The 23,391-nt window shown below is 51.9% G+C and overlaps 1 protein-coding gene and 1 long non-coding RNA gene across 2 annotated transcripts in view; one reads left to right on the forward strand and one right to left on the reverse strand.

The window, feature by feature from the left end:
* The first annotated feature begins 2,363 nt into the window (after positions 1–2,363).
* LOC112883196 lies at positions 2,364–3,560 on the forward strand. Its single transcript, XR_003226774.1, has 2 exons — positions 2,364–2,633; positions 2,720–3,560. It is a non-coding gene; the product is annotated as an uncharacterized LOC112883196 (long non-coding RNA).
* A 7,601-nt stretch (positions 3,561–11,161) lies between these two features.
* The window catches only part of LOC112899178 (MAP7 domain-containing protein 1-like), a 40,885-nt gene continuing 28,655 nt past the window's right edge, over positions 11,162–23,391 (reverse strand). The window contains exons 6-8 of the mRNA XM_025967542.1: positions 11,820–12,105; positions 11,525–11,676; positions 11,162–11,167 (exon numbers count right to left, since the gene is read on the reverse strand). Coding sequence (XP_025823327.1) covers positions 11,162–11,167; positions 11,525–11,676; positions 11,820–12,105 — 444 coding nt within the window. The remainder of the gene's footprint in view (positions 11,168–11,524; positions 11,677–11,819; positions 12,106–23,391) is intronic.

Genomic DNA, 23,391 nt, shown 5'->3' on the forward strand with positions numbered 1-23,391 from the left:
ACCTTGGCGTTGGCGCGCTCTCTCCCTCCTCGTTCAGGTTCAGGCTCATGGTCCTCTTCAGTTTCAGAGCTCAAATCTAATTGAACGCTTCTTCTTCAGATCAACAACAAAAAGGCCACCACATTTCTCTTCCCTTTGAACCACAACCATATGGTTAACTCTGACGGATAATTATCTTTTAGCCTGTTTGGATTCGTTAGTGATAATAGTTAGCTACAGCTAAAGTTAGCGCATGAAGATCCATAACCATATTGTTAACTCTAAAAGATGCTGATAGTAGAAAACCAACTATCCAAGCACTTGTTAACAGGTGGGATCCAAACAACCCCAGTTAGCACTAATGGATCCAAACACGCTCTAAGACGGCTCTTTGGGTCTTAATAGATGATGATAATATATACATGTTCTTTTAGGCTGAACCTGAACTGAACAACATCCTTCAATCCAACTAATAATAGAGGAGGCAATACATAACTTGTGGATCTTAACTTTGACTCTGACGAGGTCACGTGCGAGAGGCTCATTGCTGATTCCATGCATGATCACTGGTAGGATCCTCGTTCCATGATGAAGCAAGACAGCCATGTTCATTGACAATGCCCATCTTCTATCACCTGCCAGAAAACAAACTTTAAACAAAATAAAAAAAATAAAAGAAAAGGAGGAGAAGACGCCTCCTCTCTTTCAACCAGCAGGGCCGCTGCTCTGCGGAAAAAGCTATGCGATGATGTTTGCGCTACACGGGCGGCTTGTGCTTTTCACTGTTTCCTGACAGGGATAGCAAGAGGAAGAATTAAACGGATCTTAATCAAGATGACCTGGATCCAACACGAAATCCCGTCAGTGCCTGCTGATGAGATCGAATCCATGGACGACGGATCGTTTCGGCGGCACCTCCAAAAGGTGGCAAGGAGTTGTGCATCGTCAGATTAGAAAAGTGGTCTCCGAAGGTAGCCCAGCCAGAGGAATAGAGGATGGAGGAGGCTTTGTTGCAGCTTGACCTGAAGCTTGAGCAGCAGAAGACGACGCACCCATGTTTGCTTGCTTTGGTGACGACTGGATCGAAAACTGACTGAATTGCCCTTTTTTTTCCCCTTCCCATTTCCACAACCTATTTTATTTTACTACTGTATGAAACAAACGGACAAAGCCAGTCCGGTTTGGAGCTAACTTTACGCGAGAGAAAAGCGGAAAGAATTGAATGGAAACCAAAGGCGCATGAATGGTGCCGCGATTTTGGCCTGGGTAGGCGACGCCCACGACGCTCCCTCCGACAGAGACCCACCGGCCGGCTACGACGACGCTACTAGCAAGTAGGAAGGGAGTTTTTTTTATTTTTTTTTCCGGCCGCGTCTTGTCTACCTGTGATTTTAATGATTTCATTTTTCTTCTTCTTTTTTACAACTTGTGCAGATGTCAAACGGGCTGTTGCAGTGCAGGAGCTCGAAAAAATCCAGCAAAAATTTGAAATTTGTGGCCGGAGATTCTGAACCCCCCAGCTTGGCCTGGCCAGGCCAGCTCTTGCAGCAGCAGAGGGAGCGATGGGCGAAGGCAGAGGCGACAACAAAGGCAGGCCATGTGCCCGCGGAACCTCGCCCTCGCCTCATTTCGGTTCAGTTCTTATCGGTCTGGTCAGAGAGCCCTTGCTGGCTTGCTGCTGCCTAACATGCCATGTGTTTGGTGTTCCTCCCTCCCGGCAGCCCGAACAGCACTGTGCAGAAATTCCATTATTCCCCACTGCACTGGATCCCCTTTGGATTACACCAGCAGTCCTTCCTTCCTTCCTTGCTTGCATTGGGTGGGAGGACGGACAGCACAGCAGGTTTGGTTTGGTTTGGTTCCCTTCCTTCTCTTCTCCTTCTCAACAGATCCTGCCTCTCTTTTTCGCGCAAAGGCAGAAAGCTGGAATCTTTGATGGCTGCCTGCAACTACAAGGGGTGACAGATCAAAGGCTGGTCACCACACACCATGTGATATTGTGATGTGCAAACAAAACTTGGCTCCTTTTCTTTGCAATCCAACAAGCGCCGAGCCGAGGAAATCTGAATTCTTGCTTGCCACCGGCTGAATGGAAATGAAACAGTACCACTAGTTGCATTTCGAATCAGAATTGTCGTCAACGCTGAAAGGAGCCCTGCAATGGCTGCCCACCACCCCAAATCGGCAGCCAGAAACAACCGCACAAGGTGATGGTGCCTCATCCTGAATCCTGATGGAATGACTGGCAAGTGTGCAGAATCCCCTCGCTTCCAGTCACAGCGCTTTCACCCGAATGTACTGTACAGAGTAGTTTTCTGCGGCCACAACTTTGACATCTCTTACCATAACCACCACACGATTAGTCGGATCCTCCCCCGGATAACTGACAGTCATGCATGCCCATCCTGATCCTGTCGACTGAATGAACCTGAACCGGATTCAGCTAGTTCCTGACGACGCCCATCCTCCATCTCCGCCTCCCAGTTGTTCAAAGCGGCGGTCACTTTCCATCCGCCGCAGCTGAGTCTTATCTCACCCAAAAGAATGGTTGGCGTCAACCGCCGGCCATCCTCAGATCAGGTCGTTCTGAAGCTGAGCTCAAGATAAGGCGCCGGTCCTTTCGGATTGGCCGGCCACGATCCATTCAGATTCAGGTCGCATCTCCCCTGAATCGAAACCGTTTCCTGCAACCCTTTTCCTCTCCAGTACATGGGAATTACTAGCAGTTTCTTTTCGTCAGTTTTGCAGAAACAATACTTGTGCTGAATCAGAACCCCGACTTCATCATCTCTATCTCTGTTGGGGGCGCTACCTTCGGATCGCGCCGAAGGGACTGATGACGAAGGGCGACGGCGACCCTCCACGGCTTCGTGAACAAATCAATGGTCTTTGATCGGAGCCGAAGAGTCACGGAGACAAAGACCTCCCGAAGGATCATGGAGCGAAGCTAACCTGCGACCAAGCGGGGGAAGGTCAAAAAGTCTAGGGGTGGAAGAAATGAGCAAGTCGAGCTGGACCCGATGGCCGTGATGAGTTGTAAAGGAGGCTTAGATATAAAATTACTGTTTGCCTTTAGAATATTCTTGGAATATGGTTGTTGGGAGCAAAAGGTGTAATTACGTTCGAAGGTAGGTGAACTGTCTCTATAACCACCCTGTAACTGATGGGACGGGTAAAATTATTTGGTATGGACCGAAGGCGTCTCTTTCTTCTGTTGTGCCTTCGGGGTTCGTTCCACGAGCTGTTGGGATGCCTTTTCGTCCCTAAGGATACCCTCCACCAACATTTTTGGCGCCCACCATGGTTTGGCCTAGCATACCGCATGGCACCGAAAAAAAGAGTTCCAGCGCTTCGGCAAGGCAGACGGAGGATACTCAAGCCCTCGTCCTCGTGCCGGAGCGAAATCAGACAGGCAATGAAGATGTGGAAGTTGAAGATGTTGCGGATGGACAGTTCGAGGTTTGACTCGAGCAAATGGGAGTGCCCGCGGAGGATACCGCAGCCTACCAAAGGATCTAGACAAAGGTTGGCCAAAGTGAGAACGAGACTGCGTCAAGCTGCTCGAGCGGCACAACCATCAACATCCCAAATGCAAACAAGATCAAAGCGTACAGCACCCGAAGGGGTAAAAAACGAAGATATGAACTAGTATCGTCAGCTCCAAGAAGACGAGCTGTGTTGCCAGCTATTGCAGCAGCAGATATAAGAGAAGAGAAGGCTGCTAGAGCTATGTGTCACACCCGGGGCCACGAGGCTGTCTACAGAGGTTTAAGAGATTAAGTCCGTTTTATCTCTTATTTATCTCGTTTATCTCTTATTTATCCTGTTTAAGTAGGAGATAGAGCTAACCGATACAGAAGGAATCTACCCGAAATATGTTCTGGTACGATTCCTTAGCTGGAGTTGGTTAGTATCTTTGTAACCCTGGCCTCTCAGATATACAAGGGAGGACAGGGACCCCTCTAAAAACATGATCTCTAGGTCATTTTACACCTAAAGCAATACAAATCACCATACAGAACGTAGGGTATTACGCACCTAGCGGCCCGAACCTGTCTAAAGCTTTGTGTTCCTAGCACCTTCGAGTTTCTGATCTCGGCGTCTCCTCACCTAAAACTTACCACCTTGGGTATATCCCTCGGTGGGCAGCCGGTAAAACACCGACAGCTGGCGCGCCAGGTAGGGGTGCGCGTCGAAGATCCACCGGCGAGCTCGATGGCAACTTTCCAATTCTCCAGGTCAATTCTCCAGGTCAGTTCCCTCTTAGAGCACGGCATTTATTTTTGGCTCGTGGGTCTGCATCGCAGACGGTGCAGGCAACTTCTGTCGATTCCTCGTCGACATGAAGCCAAAGACTTCCGCTGCGGATCACCGCAGCAACCTCGACAAGTTCGTCGACGGGCTCGACGACTTGTCAACCCATGCTTCCGCAACAAAGATCGAGGTGGAGTCTACTCCAGGCTCGACTTCATCCAGCGTTGTGGCAACTTCCCTTGGGTTGGATTCGTTCCAATCTAAGGATTCGCGTAACCGATCTCAACTCGATTCACGCAACTTGGCCACTGATCTTCAGGGGGCCAACTTCTCTGAGTCTTTCTCTGCATTGGAGGAGGACCTGGATTCCTTGCTCCAACTTGGAGGGCCCGAAGCCACCGCATGTCGGGGGGCCTCGGGTAGTTTTGGCGCCAGTGATCTAATGATCACCTCCACACCCGAGGGGCGCTTCGTACATTGGAGGGAGATGAAGCTCTCCGATCTACTCGAGGCTGAGGCTCGACTTGTGGCCCATCTCGAGCCTCTGCCTTTCCAGGAGGGTAGGCCGTTGGCTACCGTGGCGGAGGAGTCGACAGAACTAGTCAACACGAGCTCCGTTGAGCTCGCCTCCCACCAGGTGCTAATGGCAGAAAAAGGCGAGGACGATGGGGATCTTCCCATCGTCGAATTTGAAGCGGTCTCTGAAGACGAGGTCACAGCCAACGCCGGCGATGAGAACGACGCCGATCATGAGGCACGGAGGGCCAGGAACAGGGCCCGCACAATTCGGCGGCGAAGGGTCAACGAGTGCAGGCGATCTATGCATCGCGAGCTTGACCTTGAGTTCGCCGCTGTAAGCGAACGAGGCTTCAGGACTCCGGTGGCCAACATCGACAGGGTTACTGCCATCCTCGAGCGCAATAATGACCCGAATGTGCGTCAAGCACTTCTTTATGCGCAGAGGGCCTGGATCCAGCTGGATCAGCATAACCCGGCATCCACCATCAAGGATGAGCTCGTGGGCGAGAGCCGCAGCCAGGGCCACAGCCGAACGGCTAGCGGACGTCCTCGACCTCAGCCCAGCCTCAAAAATGACAACGCTCGCGGGAGCCAGGCCCCTGGCGGGAGGCAGCAGCCACCTCCAGGGGGTAACCCGCGACAGGTCAGCCGTCGACCTCCTCCAGAAGACCTGCGCCAGCACATCTATGAAGGCCGCGACGCGCGGTCCGTGATCTCCTCCAGGCGCAAGGTCTGCGAAGAAGTTGAAACTGAAGGTACTGACTGTAGCGACCGATTCCTAGCTTTCTCTGCACATTTTAGCAGCTACAAGTACCCAGAGGGCTTCAAGCCGATCGGCATCACCAAGTACGATGGCAAGCAGGCTCCTCAGCAGTGGTTACGTTGCTACTCCACGGCCATTGAGGTCGCAGGGGGCTCGAACATCACCAAGGTTATCTACTTCCTGATGGCTTTGGACCCTGCGCCGCTCACGTGGCTGGAGAACCTAAGCAACAACTCCATCGACTCCTGGGAACGGCTCAAGAGGGTCTTCATCGACAACTTCCAGGCAGCGATTGCTCGCACAGGTACTCGTCACGATCTTGCTCAGTGTAAACAGGAACGTAACGGACTCCTGCGGTCCTACACACGTCGCTTATTCGACGTCCGCGCCACCATCGCGAACATCTCGGAGGACGACATCATCGACTGCTTCTACAATGGCATCACCGACCCAGGCATCTACAGGGATTTTGGGCGGAATAGGCCGAAGATTGTTGCGGCTCTTCGTGATATGATGCACGATTGATTCGAGCAGGAGGAGAAGATGCGGGAGCGGTTCCCGCGGCGCCAAGATAGCAATCTGAGACGCCCAAACGACAACCGCAACGATAAAGGTCAGCGGGATTATTCGGGTCCACCCTGAAAACGCAAGCCAGATGATCTCATCGCGGCTGTGGATCGTCCCTCGCGGGGCAAGAAGTCGACGACGCAGGAAGAGTTCGAGAAGCTCCTGCAGAAGAAGTGCCCATGGCATCCAGGTGCCAACCATGCGGCCATCGACTGCTACCATCTCCGGAGGACGTTCAGCAACTCCGGCGGTGCTAAGAAGAATAAGAAGCCTGCGGACAAAGAACCCGAGGATGACGACCAAGAGGACCAAGGGCGCAACCCGCAGTTCCAGGACGCTTCGAAGACCGTCAACATCATCTTCGGAGGTGATGGGGATTTCGGCTCCAGGCGGGACCAGAAGCTGCTTCTTCGGGAGATCATGTCCATCGAGCCGGCGGTACCACGACCACTTCGTTGGTCGGAGGTCCCCATCTCGTTCTCCCGCGACGACCAGTGGATGAGTTTTTCAGAGCCTTGCAAGTTCCCCCTGGTTCTGGATCCTGTGGTGGCAGAGGTCAGGCTCACCAAGGTGCTCATCGATGGTGGGAGTGGTCTTAACCTTATCTTCGCCAGCACTCTGAGGAAAATGGGCCTGGACTTCAAGGACATGCTGGTTCCGAGCAAGTCCCCCTTCTAATGTATCGTCCTAGGTAACACGGCACACCCACTTGGTACAGTAGTTCTCCCAGTCACCTTTGGCACGAGGGAGAACTAACGCACTGAATTTATCAAATTCAAAGTGGCTAACTTCGAATCTTCTTACTATGCAATATTGGGTCGTCCGGCACTCGCCAAATTTATGGCAGTGCCACATTACGTTTATCTGCTTCTCAAGATGCCAGGACTCAGTGGAGTACTCACTCTCCGGGGTGACTTCAAGAAGTCGTATGACTGCAATCAGGAGGCGATCCAGTACGCTTCGACTACTCGTGTGCCAGATGCTTCGGGAGAAGTACTCGCGGCCGCACAGCAACTCTCTCAGTCCGGGGTGGCGATCCTTCGAGAAAGGCCAGCAAGTCGAGCATCCAGTCGACAGATGACGTGGCCCTCAAGACGATCCAGCTCCAGGAGGGTGATCCATCTAAGACCGCCGTTATTGGCGCGGGCTTAGGTGACAAATAGGAACTCGTGCTCATCAGTTTCCTACGGGCTAACCGAGATATGTTCGCATGGAAACCAGCAGATATGCCAGGGGTGCCCAGGGAGCTGATCGAGCATAGTCTGAATGTACACCCAAAGGCTGTGCCGAAAAAGCAACGCCTGCGAAGGTTTGCCCACGACAAGCGTGAGGTGGTTAAGCGGGAAATAGCTAAACTTCTCGCGGCTGGATTCATTAAAGAAGTAATCCATCCAGAGTGGGTAGCTAATCCCATTCTTGTAAGAAAAAAGAATAATGAATGGAGAATGTGTGTCGACTACACTGATCTCAACAAGCACTGTCCCAAAGATCACTTTGGGCCCCCGCGCATTGACCAAGTTGTCGACTCGACGGCTGGTTGTGTCCTTGTTTGTTTCCTTGATTGTTATTCAGAATATCATCAGATTGCGCTCAAGGAGGAGGACCAAATCAAGACAACGTTCATCACCCCGTACGGGATATATGCCTCCAAAACCATATGCTTCGGGTTGAAAAACGCAGGAGCAACATATCAGCGTGTGATCCAGATGTGCTTTGCGGATCAGCTGCATCGGAACTTTGAGGCCTATGTGGATGATGTGGTCATCAAGACCAGGGATTCCGACGACTTTATCGCAGATTTGGAAGAAACGTTCAGCAGTCTGCGCAGATTTCGGTGGAAGCTCAACCCAACCAAGTGTGTCTTTGGAGTACCTTCAGAGAAATTGCTTGGGTTCATCGTCAGCAATCGGGGCATCAAAACCAACCCTATAAAGATTTTGGCCATTACTGATATGGAGGCTCCGGCCACAATGAAGGATGTGCAGAAGCTAACAGGTTGTATGGCAGCCCTGAACAGGTTTATCTCCCGACTCGGGGAGAGAGGACTACCCTTCTTCAAGCTCCTGAAACGCCAAGATAAGTTCCAATGGACGAAGGAGGCCGAGCGGGCTCTACAAGATCTGAAACATCACCTTCAGTCTCCTCCGATCCTTACAGCACTATTGCCCAGGGAAGATCTACTACTTTACATCGCGGCAACAACTCATGTTGTCAGCAGTGCTATTGTAGTCGAGCGAGGCGAGGAAGGCCATGCATTTGGAGTGCAGAGGCCTGTCTACTTCGTCAGCGAGGTACTCTTCGAATCCAAGGTACGATACCCCGTCGTTCAAAAGCTTTTATATGCAATTCTAATCGCATCAAGAAAGCTGCGCCATTATTTCGACGAGTACAAGATCACTATGATTACGGATTTCCCGCTGGCGGATATTCTTCATAATCAAGATGCCACGAGGCGTATATCAAAGTGGGCAGTGGAACTGGGGGCTTTGTCAATCGACTTCAAGCCACGCACTACAATCAAGTCTCAAGCTCTAGTCGATTTCATGGCTGAATGGAGGGAGAATCAATTCCCAACTCCAGTCGACAAGCTAGAGCACTGGACCATGTACTTTGATGGGTCCCTCGAGCTCGATGGCGGCGGTCCCGGAGTTCTGCTTATTTCTCCACGAGGTGAACAATTGAAGTACGTCCTTCAGATCCTGTGGGAGGTATCCAACAATGAAGCCGAGTATGAAGCATTGCTTCACGGGCTTCGTTTGGCGATATCACTAGGGATCAAATGACTACTTGTCTATGGCGATTCTCTTCTTGTTGTTCAGCAGGTCAACAAAGAGTGGGACTGCAACAAGGTGACGATGGACGCCTATGTGCAGGAAGTGCGAAAGTTGGAAAACAAATTTTTCGGCTTGGAGGTTCATCACGTGCTATGAGAGCACAATATTGGTGCAGATACTTTGTCCAAGCTGGGGTCAACTCGTGCTCAGGTTGCACCGGGAGTTTTTATCCAGGAGCTCAAGCAGCCATCCATCAAGTCTTCTCCACAGGTAACCATCGACGTGGGTCCCCCACAACCCGATCGAGAGGTTATGGTGCTGGGGGAGGACTGGCGAGAGGCTTTTATCGACTTCATCCGAGATCAAAGGCTACCAGCGGGAATTGACGCCAGGAGCGCAGAGGCGGCACGCGTCATGCGCAGAAACAAAGGTTTTGTCTTAGTCGACAACAAGCTCTACCGGCGTGGTGCCCGTTCAGGTGTTCTCATGAAGTGCGTCACAAAGGAAGATGGCTATGACATACTGCGGGAGATCCACGAGGGTGTCTGCGGCAACCACGCAGCTTCAACAACGCTGGTGGGGAAAGCATACAGGGCCGGTTTTTGGTGGCCCACTGCAGTATCCGATGCGAAGGATCTCGTGCGCAGGTGCCAAAACTGTCAATTCTTTGGCAAGCAGTCTCATGTTCCAGCCCACAGCCTCATCACCATACCGCCATCCTGGCCCTTTGCTTGTTGGAGCCTTGATATGATTGGGCCCTTCACAACGGCGCCAGGCGGTTTCACCCATGTGTTGGTGGCTATCGAGAAGTTTACCAAGTGGATCGAGTACAAGCCGATAGCCAAGCTTACACCAGATCAGGTTGTGGATTTCATCTCTGATATCTTGCATCGCTTCGGCTTCCCGAATACCATCATCACAGACTTGGGTCAAATTTCACGGCCAACCAGTTCTGGGAGTTCTGTGAAAATGCATGCATCGAGGTCAAATATGTCTCTGTTGCACACCCAAGGGCCAATGGACAAGTCGAACGGGCGAACGGCATGATAATTGATGGCCTCAAGAAGAGACTCTACGATGAAAATAGCAAGAAGGGAGGCAAATGGATACATGAGCTGCCACATGTCGACGGGGGGCTTCGGACTCAGTCGTCCAAAGCCACAGGGCAAACTCCATTTTTTCTCGTGTACGGATCTGAAGCTATCTTGCCGGCCGACATCATGTGGAAATCCCCAAGGGTTGAAATATACAACGAAGGCGAGGCGAACGAGGCGAGGCAATTAGAGCTCAATTCTGTTGAGGAGGCTCGCTGCACCACTCTTGTTCAATCTACTCGATACCTGCAGGGGATTCGGCGGTATCACGATCGCAACGTGAAGGAGCGGTCATTCAGCATAGGTGACTTGGTCTTACGTCGCATCCAAGACGAGACCGGCCTGCACAAGCTCAACTCAAGATGGGAAGGCCCGTTCGTCGTTAAGCAGGTTACAAGACCAGGGTCATATCGACTAGAATACCCTGATGGCCAAGATGTCCCGAGCTCTTGGAACATCCAGAACCTGCGCAAGTTCTACCCATGAGAAGATGTCCGGGGATAGCTGAATCTCCGAGCGCCTAGGCGATCTTTTTTCTCTCGAATCAATTTGGAGGCTATGTGCCACAAGATTCGGGTTGTAAAGTCCTTTATGAACACACGGAGGCTATGGTCACGTGCAGTACTTATATAAATTGACTTCTTGTCATGAATTTTACGGAGACTACGGCCACGTTCATATCTTATCGACTTCATGTTTGGATGGAGGCCTCAACTCCGTTCTTACCTTCTACAAATCGACTTCCACCAAAGCCTTGAATGGTCTCTCACTACTGCATTTATCCCAACAAAATCAATCCGTTCGACTGGTTTATACCCAGTTTGTTGGATGGGCTCGCATGAAGAGCTACCTCGACTACATCCTGAGTCGTTGCACTCAGGGTAGTTTCATTTTTTGCCTTACATAAGGCAGACCCGCGGCGATGCCCGCATTTGCTCCCAATGAGTTTGATCCGCTTATCCGGTTCCTACCTAATTCGTGGAGCGTGCTCATATGAGGAGCGACCTCGACTACATCCAGAGTCGATGCACTCGGAGTAGTTTAGTTTTTCTGCCTTACGCACGGCAATCTCACGACGGTGCTCGCGTTCTTTCCTAACAGTTTAGACCCACCCGATCGGGTTGTGGCTAACTTGTTAGATGAGTTCCTACTTGGAGCTATGGCTACCTTCCGGGTCGCTGCACCCGGAGTAGTGTCTACTACTTAGCCTTTTAAGCCTGGATGCCAATTCAGCCAAGGCACATAGTTGAGACATCAAAGAAACTATATATACAAGGAAGTAAATACTTGTTTTTTACACCCTAATCCTGCAGTACACTTTGTACTATTTGTTCTGCTACAGTTTGGACTTCTTGAAGGTATTGGTCGAATTGATCCTCGGTGCAATCCGCAGCCATGCCCTGAGCAAATATCTCTAGTTGTGCCCTCGGCACAAAAGACTTTACGAAGGCGAGGGCATGGCTGACGCATGCGACCGGGGCTTCCGAGAGGAATCTGACCACCTTTTGCGGGGCTCCGCGAAGACGTTCGAGCAAGGGCCGCGGGCTTATTTCGCCTTCTTCTGGTGGATCCACCATGTCCACCAGTTCCAGGGCGGCTTCCTTGAAAATTTCCAATTCCTTCTCCCGCCGTCTCTTTTCCTCGCCTAGCGTCTTGATTTGTCGAAGGCAGTCGGCGAATTGTTCCTCAGTGTCGGCGACTACCTTCTGCAGCCTCTCGACGTAATCTGTACAGTGATACAGCATATTCTTCACGTCAGTAAGCAGATCTTCTTTGTATTTTATGATTTTCCTAAGCTCTGCGGTGAAGATATTTCAGCAACCAGGGGAACCCATTAAGGAAACGTACCCGAGGGAAGCGAGGGCTTACCTTGGTGCGCTTTCTTTTGCTCCTTGAGCTGCTCTTGGTGCGCCGCCTGTTGTTCCTTGAGCTGTTTTTGGAGCTCGTAGTTTGCCTTCTCGAGGTTTTGCAGGTCGTTCTTGAGCAGCCAAGTCTCTCGAGTTCTCTCCTGTTTCAGCATATCAAGCTCCCTCTTTAGATAGCAGTTCTTCGTCTGCTCGTCGCAGATGCGCTTGTCCAGAGCAGCCAGCTCTTGGTGACCACTCACAACCGCGCTCAGCTTCTCTGATTTCTTCTGGGAGTGAGTGATCACATGCTGCGTAACGATGGAGATTGAGTCAAAACAACTTGTCAATACGAACAAGCAGAACAATACTCAGGTCTTATCTAGGAAAAATCGTACAGTTCTTTGAAGGTTCTCTTGAAGGTCTTTATGTTTTCGGCCGTCAGCATGGGGTCATCTGTCAGACCCGGGGCCACGGGGCTGCGTACGTCAAGGAGTCCGTATTGGGCTAAGGGATAGGACATGTTCTGTACCTTATTTATGTTGTATTCTACCCGCATGTGGAGTAGAACTAGTCGATGCAGAAGGAAACTACTCGAGTTGTACTTGAGTACGATTTCTAAGTTAGTATCAGACTAGGATTCATGTAACCCTGTCCCCCCCGGATATATAAGGGGGGGCAGGGACCCCCTCAAAACCAAGATCACCAGATCAACATCAAAGCAATACAAACCATCATACAGGACGTAGGGCATTACGCATATTGCGGCCTGAACCTGTCTAAATCTTGTGTTGTTTGCACCTTCGAGTTCCTGATCTCGGCGCATCCCAACCGAAAACCTACCACCTTGGGTATACCCCTCGGTGGGCAGCCGGATAAAACCCGACAGCTGGCGCGCCAGGTAGGGGAGCGCATCAGAGATCCGCTGGAGAACTCGATGGCTCTTTTCAAGTTCCCCAGTCCCGTGCTCCCTGAGAGCACAACCTTTGTTTTTGGCTCGTGGGTTTGCGTTGCCAATGGCGCAGGCGGTTTCCGTCGGCACATCGTCGACGACACCTTCAAGCTAAAAACACTTGCCTCAAGGCTCGACGACTTTGTCAATAGTCTCGACGAGTTGCCGTTTTTTGACTCTGCCAGGGAAACCGAGGCAGAGTCTATCTCTACTGTTCCTTTTTCCACGTTGGAAAAGGACCTGGACTCTTTGCTCCAGGCTGGAGGTTCCGAGGCCACCGCATGTCGGGAAGCTGAGGATCACCTAGCCACTTGTGGGCTGATGATCACCACCACCTCCGAAGGACGAATTGTTCATTGGAGGGGGATGAATCTGTCCGATCTACTCGGACATGAAGACCGCTTGGTAGCCCACCTTGAGCCTTTGCCTTTTCAGGAGGGCAGGGCGTTGGCTACCATAACCGAGGGCTCGACTGAGCTAGTCGAAGCCCCCTCTGAAGAACTCGCAACTTGCCAAGTCCTGATGGCGGAAGAAGGGGACGATGATGCCCTCATCCCCATTGGCGCACTTGATGGCATATCAGAAGATGAAGACACCGCTGAAGCCGAGAACGAGAACGACGCCGAGCGCGACGCGCGACGGGCAAGGAACAGAGCTCGTGCGGTTCGCAGAAGGCGAGCCAACGAGCGCATACGTTCTGCACAGCGCGAACTCGACGCCAAATTCGCCGCGGCAGATGAGCGTGGCTTCAGGACTCCTGTGGCCAACATTGCTCGGATAACAGCATTACTCGAGCGAAGCAACGACCCCAACGTCCGACAAGCACTCATCTACGCCCAACGGGCGTGGGTCCAGTTGGACCAGCAGGCTCCGGCATCGCTTGTCAGGGACGAGCGCGTCAGAGACAGTCGAAGCCAGGCCCCAAGTCGAACAACAGGTAATCGCCCGCGACCCCAACGCAGCAACAACAATGATGGCGTGGGTGGAAGCCAGCTCACCGGTGGGAGGCGGCAGCCACCTCCGGCAAACAACCCGAGGCAGCCCAACCCTCCACGTCAACAACCTGATCTTCGCCAGAAGATCAATGAGGGGCGCGATGCCCGGTCAGTCCTCGACTCGAGGCGACGGAGCCGAGCGAGACGATGCTGACTGCAGCGATCGTTTCCCTGCGTTCACTGCGAGATTCAACAACTACAAGTACCCGGAGGGTTTTAAGCCAATTGGCATTACCAAGTACAACGGCAAGCAGGCCCCCCAACAATGGCTCCGCTGTTACTCTACTGCCATTGAGGTGGCTGGCGGCTCCAACACTACCAAAGTCGTCTACTTTCCGATGGCTTTGGAGCCTGCACCGTTGACTTGGCTGGAAAGCCTCCCCAGCGACTCCATCGACTCCTGGGAAGGCCTCAAGAAGGTCTTCATCGACAACTTCCAGGGAGCGATATCCCGAGCAGGAACCCGGCACGACCTCGCCCAGTGCAAGCAAGAGCGCAATGAACTCCTCCGATCCTACACCCGCCGTTTATTTGATGTGCGGGCCACCATCGCCAACATCTCGGAAGAGGACATTATCGACTGCTTCTACAACGGCCTCACAGACCCAGGTATATATCATGATTTTGGGCGTAACAGGCCGAAGACGGTTGCAGGTCTACGCGACATGATGCACGACTGGTCTGAACAAGAAGAAAAGATGCGCGAGAGGTTTTCAAGACGCACCGACCTCAACCAGAAGCGCAACAACAACAACCGGGCTGACAAAGGCCAGCGGGACTTTTCGGGTTCTTCCCGAAAACGCAAGCCAGACGATCTTGTCGCAGCTGTGGACCGTCCTCCACGGGGCAAGAAGTCGACCACGCAGGAGCAGTTTGAAAAACTCCTGCAGAAGAAGTGCCCGTGGTGTGTCAACTCCAAACACGCAGCGATCGACTGCTTTCAGCTCAAGCGCACCTTTGGCTCTCCTGGAAACGGCAAGAAGAACAAGTCGAGGGGCAAAGAGCCCGAAGACGAGGAACAGGATGACAAATCTGAGACGCCCAAATTCCAGGATGCCTCCAAGACCGTCAACGTCATCTTTGGCGGTGATGAAGATTTTTGCTCCAAGCGGGAACAGAAATTGCTGCTACGGGAGATTCTATCAGTTGAACCGGCGGTACCACGACCACTCCGATGGTCGGAGGTCCCCATATCATTTTCCCGTGATGATCAATGGACCAGCTTTTCCGAGCCTGGGAAGTTCCCACTGGTGCTGGATCCCGTGGTCGCAGAGGTCAAGCTTACTCGGGTTCTTATCGATGGTGGGAGCGGACTCAATCTTATCTTCGCCAGTACGCTGAAGAAGATGGGTCTGGACCTTACCAACAAGCTCACTCCGAGCAAAGCTCCTTTTTACTGTATTGTCCCTGGCAATGCCGCGCATCCGTTTGGAACAGTCGTTCTCCCAGTCACTTTCGGGACGAGGGAGAACTACCGAACCGAGTTCATCAAGTTCGAGGTGGCCAACTTCGAATCTTCCTACCACGCTATACTGGGGAGGCTGGCGCTCGCCAAGTTCATGGCGGTGCCGCATTATGTCTACTTGCTTCTGAAGATGCCAGGATACAGTGGTGTGCTCACGCTCCGAGGCGACTTGAAGAAGTCTTATGACTGCAATCAAGAGGCCATCCAGTATGCATCGACTTCCCGCGTGCCAGATGCTTCCGCTGAAGCACTCGCGGCCGCACAGCGACTCTCTCAAGCTGAGCTAGACATCCCGACGAAGAAGGCGAGCCAATCGGGCGTCAAGTCGACGGGCGAGATGGCTCTCAAGACGATCCAGCTCCAAGAAGGCGACTCATTCAAGACAGCCATCATCGGCGCGGGCTTGGGTGACAAATAGGAACTCGAGCTCGTCAGCTTCCTGCGGGCTAACCGAGACATATTCGCATGGAAGCCATCGGATATGCCAGGGGTGCCTAAGGAGCTGATCGAGCATAGTCTCAACGTGTACCCACAAGCTGTACCAAAGAAGCAACGACTTCGCCGTTTTGCCCCTGATAAACGGGAGGCTATCAAACGGGAACTAGCCAAACTCCGCGCGGCTGGATTCATTAAAGAAGTGATCCACCCAGAGTGGGTAGCTAACCCCGTCCTTGTATTAAAAAAGAATAAAGAATGGAGAATGTGTGTCGATTATACTGATCTCAACAAGCATTGCCCAAAGGATCACTTTGGGCTCCCTCGCATCGATTAGGTAGTCGACTCGACCACAAGTTGTGTACTATTATGTTTCCTTGATTGTTATTCAGGCTACTACCAGATTGCTCTCAAGGAAGAAGACCAGATCAAGACCGCGTTCATCACCCCGTTTGGGACTTATGCCTACAAGACAATGTCCTACGGGTTGAAGAACGCTGGTACCACCTATCAGCGGGCAATTCAGATGTGCTTCGCTGATCAGTTACACCGGAACATGGAGGCCTACGTGGACGACGTGGTCGTGAAAACCCGGAGTCCCGAGGGCCTGATCACGGATCTGGAGGAAACTTTTGCCAGCCTAAGGAAGTACCGATGGAAGCTTAATCCAACCAAGTGCGTTTTCGGTGTTCCATCAGGCAAATTGCTCGGGTTCATAGTCAGTAGCCGGGGCATCGAGGCCAACCCTGAAAAGATTACCGCCATCACTTATATGGAGGCACCTGCCACGATCAAAGATGTGCAGAAACTTACAGGGTGCATGGCAGCTCTCAACAGGTTCATCTCCCGGCTCGGGGAGAGAGGACTACCTTTTTTCAAACTCTTAAAGCGCCAAGACAAGTTTTACTGGACAGAGGAAGCCGAGCGGGCTCTGCAGGATCTCAAGCAGCACTTACAGTCGCCCCCGATCCTCACAGCACCATTGCCGGGTGAGACCCTTTTGCTTTACATTGCGGCAACTACCCACGTTATTAGCAGTACTATTGTTGTCGAACGCTCCGAGGAAGGCCATGCTTTTGGCGTGCAGCGGCCTGTGTACTTTGTCAGTGAAGTACTCTCGGAGTCTAAGGTGCGGTACCCGGCGGTTCAAAAGCTTCTCTATGGCATACTGATCACCTCAAGGAAATTACGCCACTACTTTGAAGAGTACCAGATCACCGTGATCACAGACTACCCGTTGGCGGATATCCTACACAACCAAGACGCCACGGGTCGTATTTCAAAATGGGCAGTGGAACTGGGGGCTTTGTCGATCGACTTCAAGCCACGCACTGCAATCAAGTCCCAAGCTCTAGTCGACTTCATGGCAGAGTGGAGGGAAAATCAAGTTCCCAATCCAGTTGACAAGCCAGATCATTGGACCATGTACTTCGATGGTTCTCTCAAGCTCGATGGCGGCGGCGCTGGAGTTTTATTCATTTCCCCAAGAGGCGAACAACTCAAGTACGTCCTCCAAATTCTCTGGGAGGTATCCAACAATGAAGCCGAGTATGAAGCCTTGCTTTACGGGCTTCGTTTGGCGATATCACTAGGGATCAAGCGACTACTTGTCTACGGCGATTCACTTTTGGTCGTTCAGCAAGTCAACAAGGAGTGGGACTGCAACAAGGAGACCATGGAAGTCTATGTACAAGAAGTACGCAAGCTAGAAAACAAATTTTCTGGCCTAGAAGTTCATCATGTGCTGCGGGAACACAATGTCGCTGCCGATGCCTTATCTAAGCTGGGATCAACCCGAGCACAAGTCCAGCAGGGGTATTCGTTCAGGAGCTGAAGCACCCGTCCATCAGCCCTTCACCACAGGTTTCCACCACCACTGGCTCTGTACAGCCAGAATGGGAGGTTCTGCTGGTCGGTGAGGACTGGAGAGGACCTTTCATCGACTTCATCCGAGATCTCGTATTACCAGCAGGGATGGACCCCAAAAGCGCTGCTGCCGCCCGCCTCATGCGACGGAGCAAGGGGTTTGTCCTAGTCGAAGACAAACTTTATCGGCGCGGCGCACGATCTGGAGTACTCATGAAGTGCGTCACAACAGAAGACGGTCTGGACATATTGAGGGAGATACACGAGGGCGTGTGCGGTAACCATGCCGCGTCAAAGTCACTGGTCGGCAAAGCATACAGAGCCGGTTTCTGGTGGCCTACCGCCGTGTCCGACGCTGAAGATCTGGCGCGACGATGTCAGAATTGCCAGTTCTTCGGTAAGCAAACTCATGTCCCGGCCCACACCCTCATCACTATACCGCCTTCCTGGCCGTTCGCTTGCTGGAGCCTCGACATGATTGGGCCCTTCGCAACGGCGCCAGGAGGTTTTACTCATGTTCTGGTGGCTATCGATAAGTTCACCAAGTGGATCGAGTTCAAGCCGATCGCCAAACTTACTCCAGACAGGGTGGTCGACTCATCTCCGACATCTTACATCGTTTCGGCTTCCCCAACACTATTATCACTGACTTGGGTTCAAATTTCACGGCCAACCAATTCTGGGAATTCTGTGAAAACTCATCCATCGAGGTCAAATATGTTTTGGTAGCTCACCCAAGGGCAAATGGGCAAGTCGAGCGGGCGAATGGCTTGATCATTGACGGCCTCAAGAAGAGACTTTACGATGCCAACAGCAAAAAGGGCGGGAAGTGGATTCACGAGTTGCCACACGTCGTCTGGGGCTCAGGACTCAACCTTCAAAAGCCACAGGGCAGACCCCGTTCTTTCTTGTCTACGGTTCCGAGGCGATCCTCCAGCAGATATTATGTGGAAATCCCCAAGGGTCGAGATGTATAAAGAAGGCGGGGCGGACGAAGCACGACAGCTGGAGTTGGATTCTGTCGAAGAGGCTCGCTGCTCTGCTCTCGTTCAGTCAGCCGTTACCTACAGGGAATCTGGCGATATCATGATCGCAACATTAAGGAAAGGTCGTTTAGCATTGGCGACGTCGTCCTTCGTCGCGTTCAGGACGAGTCGGGTTTGCACAAGCTTAACTCAAGATGGAGGGACCGTTCATCGTCAAGAGAGTTACAAGTCCAGTATCTTATCGACTTCAACACCCCGACAGTCAGGATGTACCCAATTCATGGATATCCAGCACCTGCGACGGTTCTACCCCTAAGCAGATTCGTCTCCATTTTCTGTATGTGTCAAGGGCAAGTTTTACTTTTCCGGGTCGATATGGCGGCTTTGTGCCACACAACCCGAAATGTAAATTCTTGAATATAACTGCGGCGGCTTTGGCCATGCTCAAATTTTATACAAAATCGACTACTTGCTAGTGGCACATGGTCGTCGCGATGCTAATCATTTTCTTTCAAACTGGTTAGGCCCGTCTGGCTCGGGCTCTATCTAACTTGTTTAAACACGTCCGCATGATTGGCTACTCCTGCGGTGGTTACACCTCAGGGTAGTTTTCGACTGTTTGCCATGAGCATCCTAGTCGTCGCGCCACAGACCGCGCGTTCCGGGCACGAGTGGATCCCTTTTGGCGGGATCTTATCTAGCTCACCCGATGAGCTCTCGCGAAGGGCTAAATCGACTATTCTCTGAGTCGTTGCACTCAGAAGTCGCATGTCCCTACTACAGAGCGGATGGAGCCCCTAAACTTTATACAAGGTACAAGAGAACAAAGGTAGTTCCTTATATTTACAAAGTCATGTACACTAACGGTTCAACCTTGGACCATGTCTCCCACAATTTTTTCAGCCACCGGTCGGACCTCTAGCAAATACTCGCGGAAGTTTTCATCAGTGCACTCAGCAGCTGCACCCTCCACGAGTACTTCTAGCCGAGCCTTTGGCCAGAAGGACTTCACGAGGCCAGGGCATGACCCACGTAAGATGTGGCCGCTTCGGTGACAAAGTTGAGGATCTTTTATGGCGCCCGCGAGTCGATCAAGTAGTGGTGGCCCATCTTCCAGCGCCGTCTTCCTGTGGATCCACCATCTCTACGAGTTCTTGAGCCGCCGTCTTCAAGTCATTAAGTTCCTTCTGGCGCTGCTCTTTCTCCTCGCCCAAAGTCTTGATCTGCTGGAGACAGTCGGCGATTGCTTCTCCGTGTCGTCCATCACCTTCCGCAGACCTTAGACTTCATCTGCGCGGCGATACAGCATGTTCTTCAAATCAGTAAGCAATCCCTCTTTATAACTTAAGAGTTGTTTAAGTTCTGCGATGATAAGCAGGTTTCAGACCATGAAGTTATCGACTACGGGTACGATTTGAGAGTCGAATTCAACGTACCTTGATGGGTTTTCCGCTGCTCCTTGAGTCGGCCTTGGAGCTCGATGATGGTCTGCTCGAAGCCGGCTCGCTCCTGCATCAGCTTGTCGATACGCCTGGTGGACTCTTCCAGCTTCATTGAAGTTTTTTGGTTCATGTCCTACATTTCCTGGGTCAGAGACAGCCGACTCAAGCATACAGTTACCAGCGGTTTAGACAAGTTTTACCAGAGCAAACGTGTCGATCGCCTTGATCATTTGGCGCAGGCGGCTCAGATCGTCCCCTGGGAGGTGCATCTCTTGGAGTGTATCAGTGTTCTCTCCCCCAGGGGTTGGCAGCACGGTCCTTCGCTGGAAGCACCCGCACCCTCCAAAGCTGGCGGCTGTGGGCTCTCTGCAAAGGACAGGTTTTTAACATAGCAACGATTGCGGCAGAAGGCAGTGGGATCATTTACCTGTAACATCGACAGGTGTGGCAGTGGCGGCCTCGACTTGCTCGTCGCCAGGGGCTTCGAGTTCCGCGTGCTGGAGCTCGGGCAGTGGCGAGTCAAGCACGACTACATCTGCCCTCCCTGCTGGCTCTAGCGCGTTGGCCTACCCGGCGAAAGCTCGGGGGCTGGTGGAGCCAACTCGAGTTCTGGCGCTACCGCAGCGGTTGACCTGCTTAAGACAACAGCACAACACTTTTATTGTGATTTCATCACATGGCTAAGGGCAGGGTCCAGAGCGTTACTTACACTCGGATCGGATCATCGTTGGTTTTTTCCACACCAGCTTCAAGGGTTTCTTCACCATTGTACTCGTGGCCGGTGGTGCAGGCGTGCAAGTCGATGAGGCTGGCAACACTGGCGTGGCGATGGCCGCAGCACCCACTGATGGTGGCAGGGCCGCTTCAGTCGAAGGCGCGAGTTGCCTCGATGCAGGGCCCGCACGGCAATCGTTACATCCTCGGCACGAGACGGTGCCGGTTCCACCCCATCGCTTCTGTGGGTCTGGCCTCTGGTGCGTCATTCCCGGTGAGGGGCGTTTCGGCTACCCTCTGGCGCTGGGGGCTGGGCAAAGAAGACGACGGACTGCAAAGCAGAGTTGTTATCAATATTTCAGCGAAACAACTCGACACTTTATAGTTTGACAGATACTTACCCGGCGAGGTCAGCGGTGCTGGCTTTGCGTTTCCGCATCTCCCGGCGCCACCGGGGAACTAGAGGTGCGTCGTCAGATAACTCCACGGATGATCCGGAGGAGTTGTTTGCTTGCACCCCCTCCCCAGTTGCCTGGCTGCCCGCGGCCGACTCGCTGCCAGCAATTTTTTCCTTCTGTGCTTTGGCTGCGCGCTGGGCAGCATGTGGTAAGGCGGGGCAGATCGGGTTGGGAGTAACTCCGATACAATGCTGTTGAATCCTGTGTTAAGACAATCAGTTAGTATTAACTCTTCAGATCGAGGGAAGAAGTCGAGAAGTCGAACACTTACCGCTGGTGGTCGATTCTGGGCTGTAAATCCCGCTGGAACATACGGGACGGCATCCATATCTAGCAGAATTCGCTTGACGCGAACAAGTGCAGCATCGTCCCCAAGCTCTTCTGCGCACATACGGGATGGGTCTTCAGTACCCATGTACTCGAATCTAAGGTATGGCGCTGCTGGATGGGTTGAATTCGGCGTTTGAAGAATGATAACATCACAGATGCCCCGGTTACCCCGTCTCTTTGTGTGCGGCAATCAACTCGAGCAGCTCTTTTACTTGGTCCATCTCGGCTTCATTGGGCTCCAATGTCCATTCGCCGCGCTGAACAGGGGGCCTGCCGGACCGCACAGGGAGTTGGGGGGCGTGGTTCACAATATAGAACCAGTGCTGTTTCCACCCGGGGACATTTGAAAGAAATTTGTACGATATATATTTGTCACTAGCGTGTTGCCTAAGCTGGATACCAGCGCCCCCTATTGCAGAAGGATTTTTTGAGGTGGGCTGGGGTTCACGCGGAAAAGATAGCGGAAAAGAGCCCAGTGTGGCTCAATTCCGAGGAAGGCTTCACAGAAGTGGATGAAAATGGAGATATGGCAGATCGAGTTGGGGTTGAGATGTTGCAGCTCAATCCCATAGAAGTAGAGAAGGCCACGGAAGAACGAACAAGTGGGGAGGGCGAATCCCCGTTCAGAAAAAGAGCAGAAAGAAACAATCTTATCGACGCTTTCCATGGGAAATGGATCACGAAAGGGAAGGCGCCAATTGATGAGATCCCTCTCCTGAAGCAGACCTCCCAACACTAAATTTGTTAGATTATGGCGAGAACACTTACTAATTGACCATTCGCCGGTTGCTGCTTGTGCTTCTTTCAAGTCCTTTTGGTCGGTCTTTTTCGGCGCCATTTCAACTCTTTTCAGCCACGAGTTGTTCGCACAACGCTCGGGGGCTACGGTGGCGGGCTCGAAGATTTTCGACTACGCAGGGCGGCGGAAGGGCTCAGGCAGGTCAAACTTTAATTGGGATTTTGTTTTTTCTCTGGTGGCGCGTCAGATCTGAAGGCACAGGAAAAACCCTAACTGACTGCGGGGTTAAATAACCAGCGCTCAGGCAGTGGTTTACTGTGTGAAAGGTGAAGCGTCGCGCAATGGGATTAATTGGACACGGGCAGTTTTTTGGTGGATTTTTTGGCCGTTACTTGCTTAACCATTTTTTCCGGGTTAGCTGTCCCGAAAAAAGAGATTTTTTGAGTTTCGAGTTTAATTTCTGCTAATTACTTCCTCTTCGACTATATTTTCCCAACAGGAGTATTTTTGCCACGACCTTTGGGATCCTTTTTTCCAAAAAAATTTGGATTCAAGGCTCGGGGGCTGTGACACGTGGCATCGACTACTTATTTTTCAAAAGTACTCGAAGGATAAGAAGGAAAGATTCAAGGCTAGTTTGACCCTCAGCTTGATTCTTTGATTCAACCTAAGGCTCGGGGGCTACTCCATATAGAGTGCGATTATTCATCGCACCCCAGATAAAAGAAAGAATTCGGGGCATGAGCACCTCATAGCTTCGATGCAGTCAGAAGAGTACTCGAAGAAAAATTTCAAGACGGAGCTTCGAAAGAAGTCGAAGATTGCTTCAAGAAATACTCGAAGAGCCTGCAGTACTCAGCTACGAAGAGCTCGGGGGCTTGTCAGACCCGGGGCCACGGGGCTGTGTACATCAAGGAGTCCGTTTTGGGCTAGGGGATAGGACGTGTCCTGTACCTTATTTATGTTGTATTCTACCCGCATGCGGAGTAGAACTAGTCGATACAGAAGAAAACTACTCGAGTTGTACTGGAGTACGATTTCTAAGTTAGTATCTGACTAGGATTCATGTAACCCTGTCCCCCCGGATATATAAGGGCGGGCAGGGACTCCCTCAGAACATAAGATCACCAGATCAATATCAAGGCAATACAAGCCATCATACAGGACGTAGGGCATTACGCATATTGCGGCCTGAACCTGTCTAAATCTTGTGTT

Source organism: Panicum hallii, chromosome 1 (genome assembly GCF_002211085.1).
Source record: "Panicum hallii strain FIL2 chromosome 1, PHallii_v3.1, whole genome shotgun sequence".
Lineage (NCBI taxonomy): Eukaryota > Viridiplantae > Streptophyta > Magnoliopsida > Poales > Poaceae > Panicum > Panicum hallii.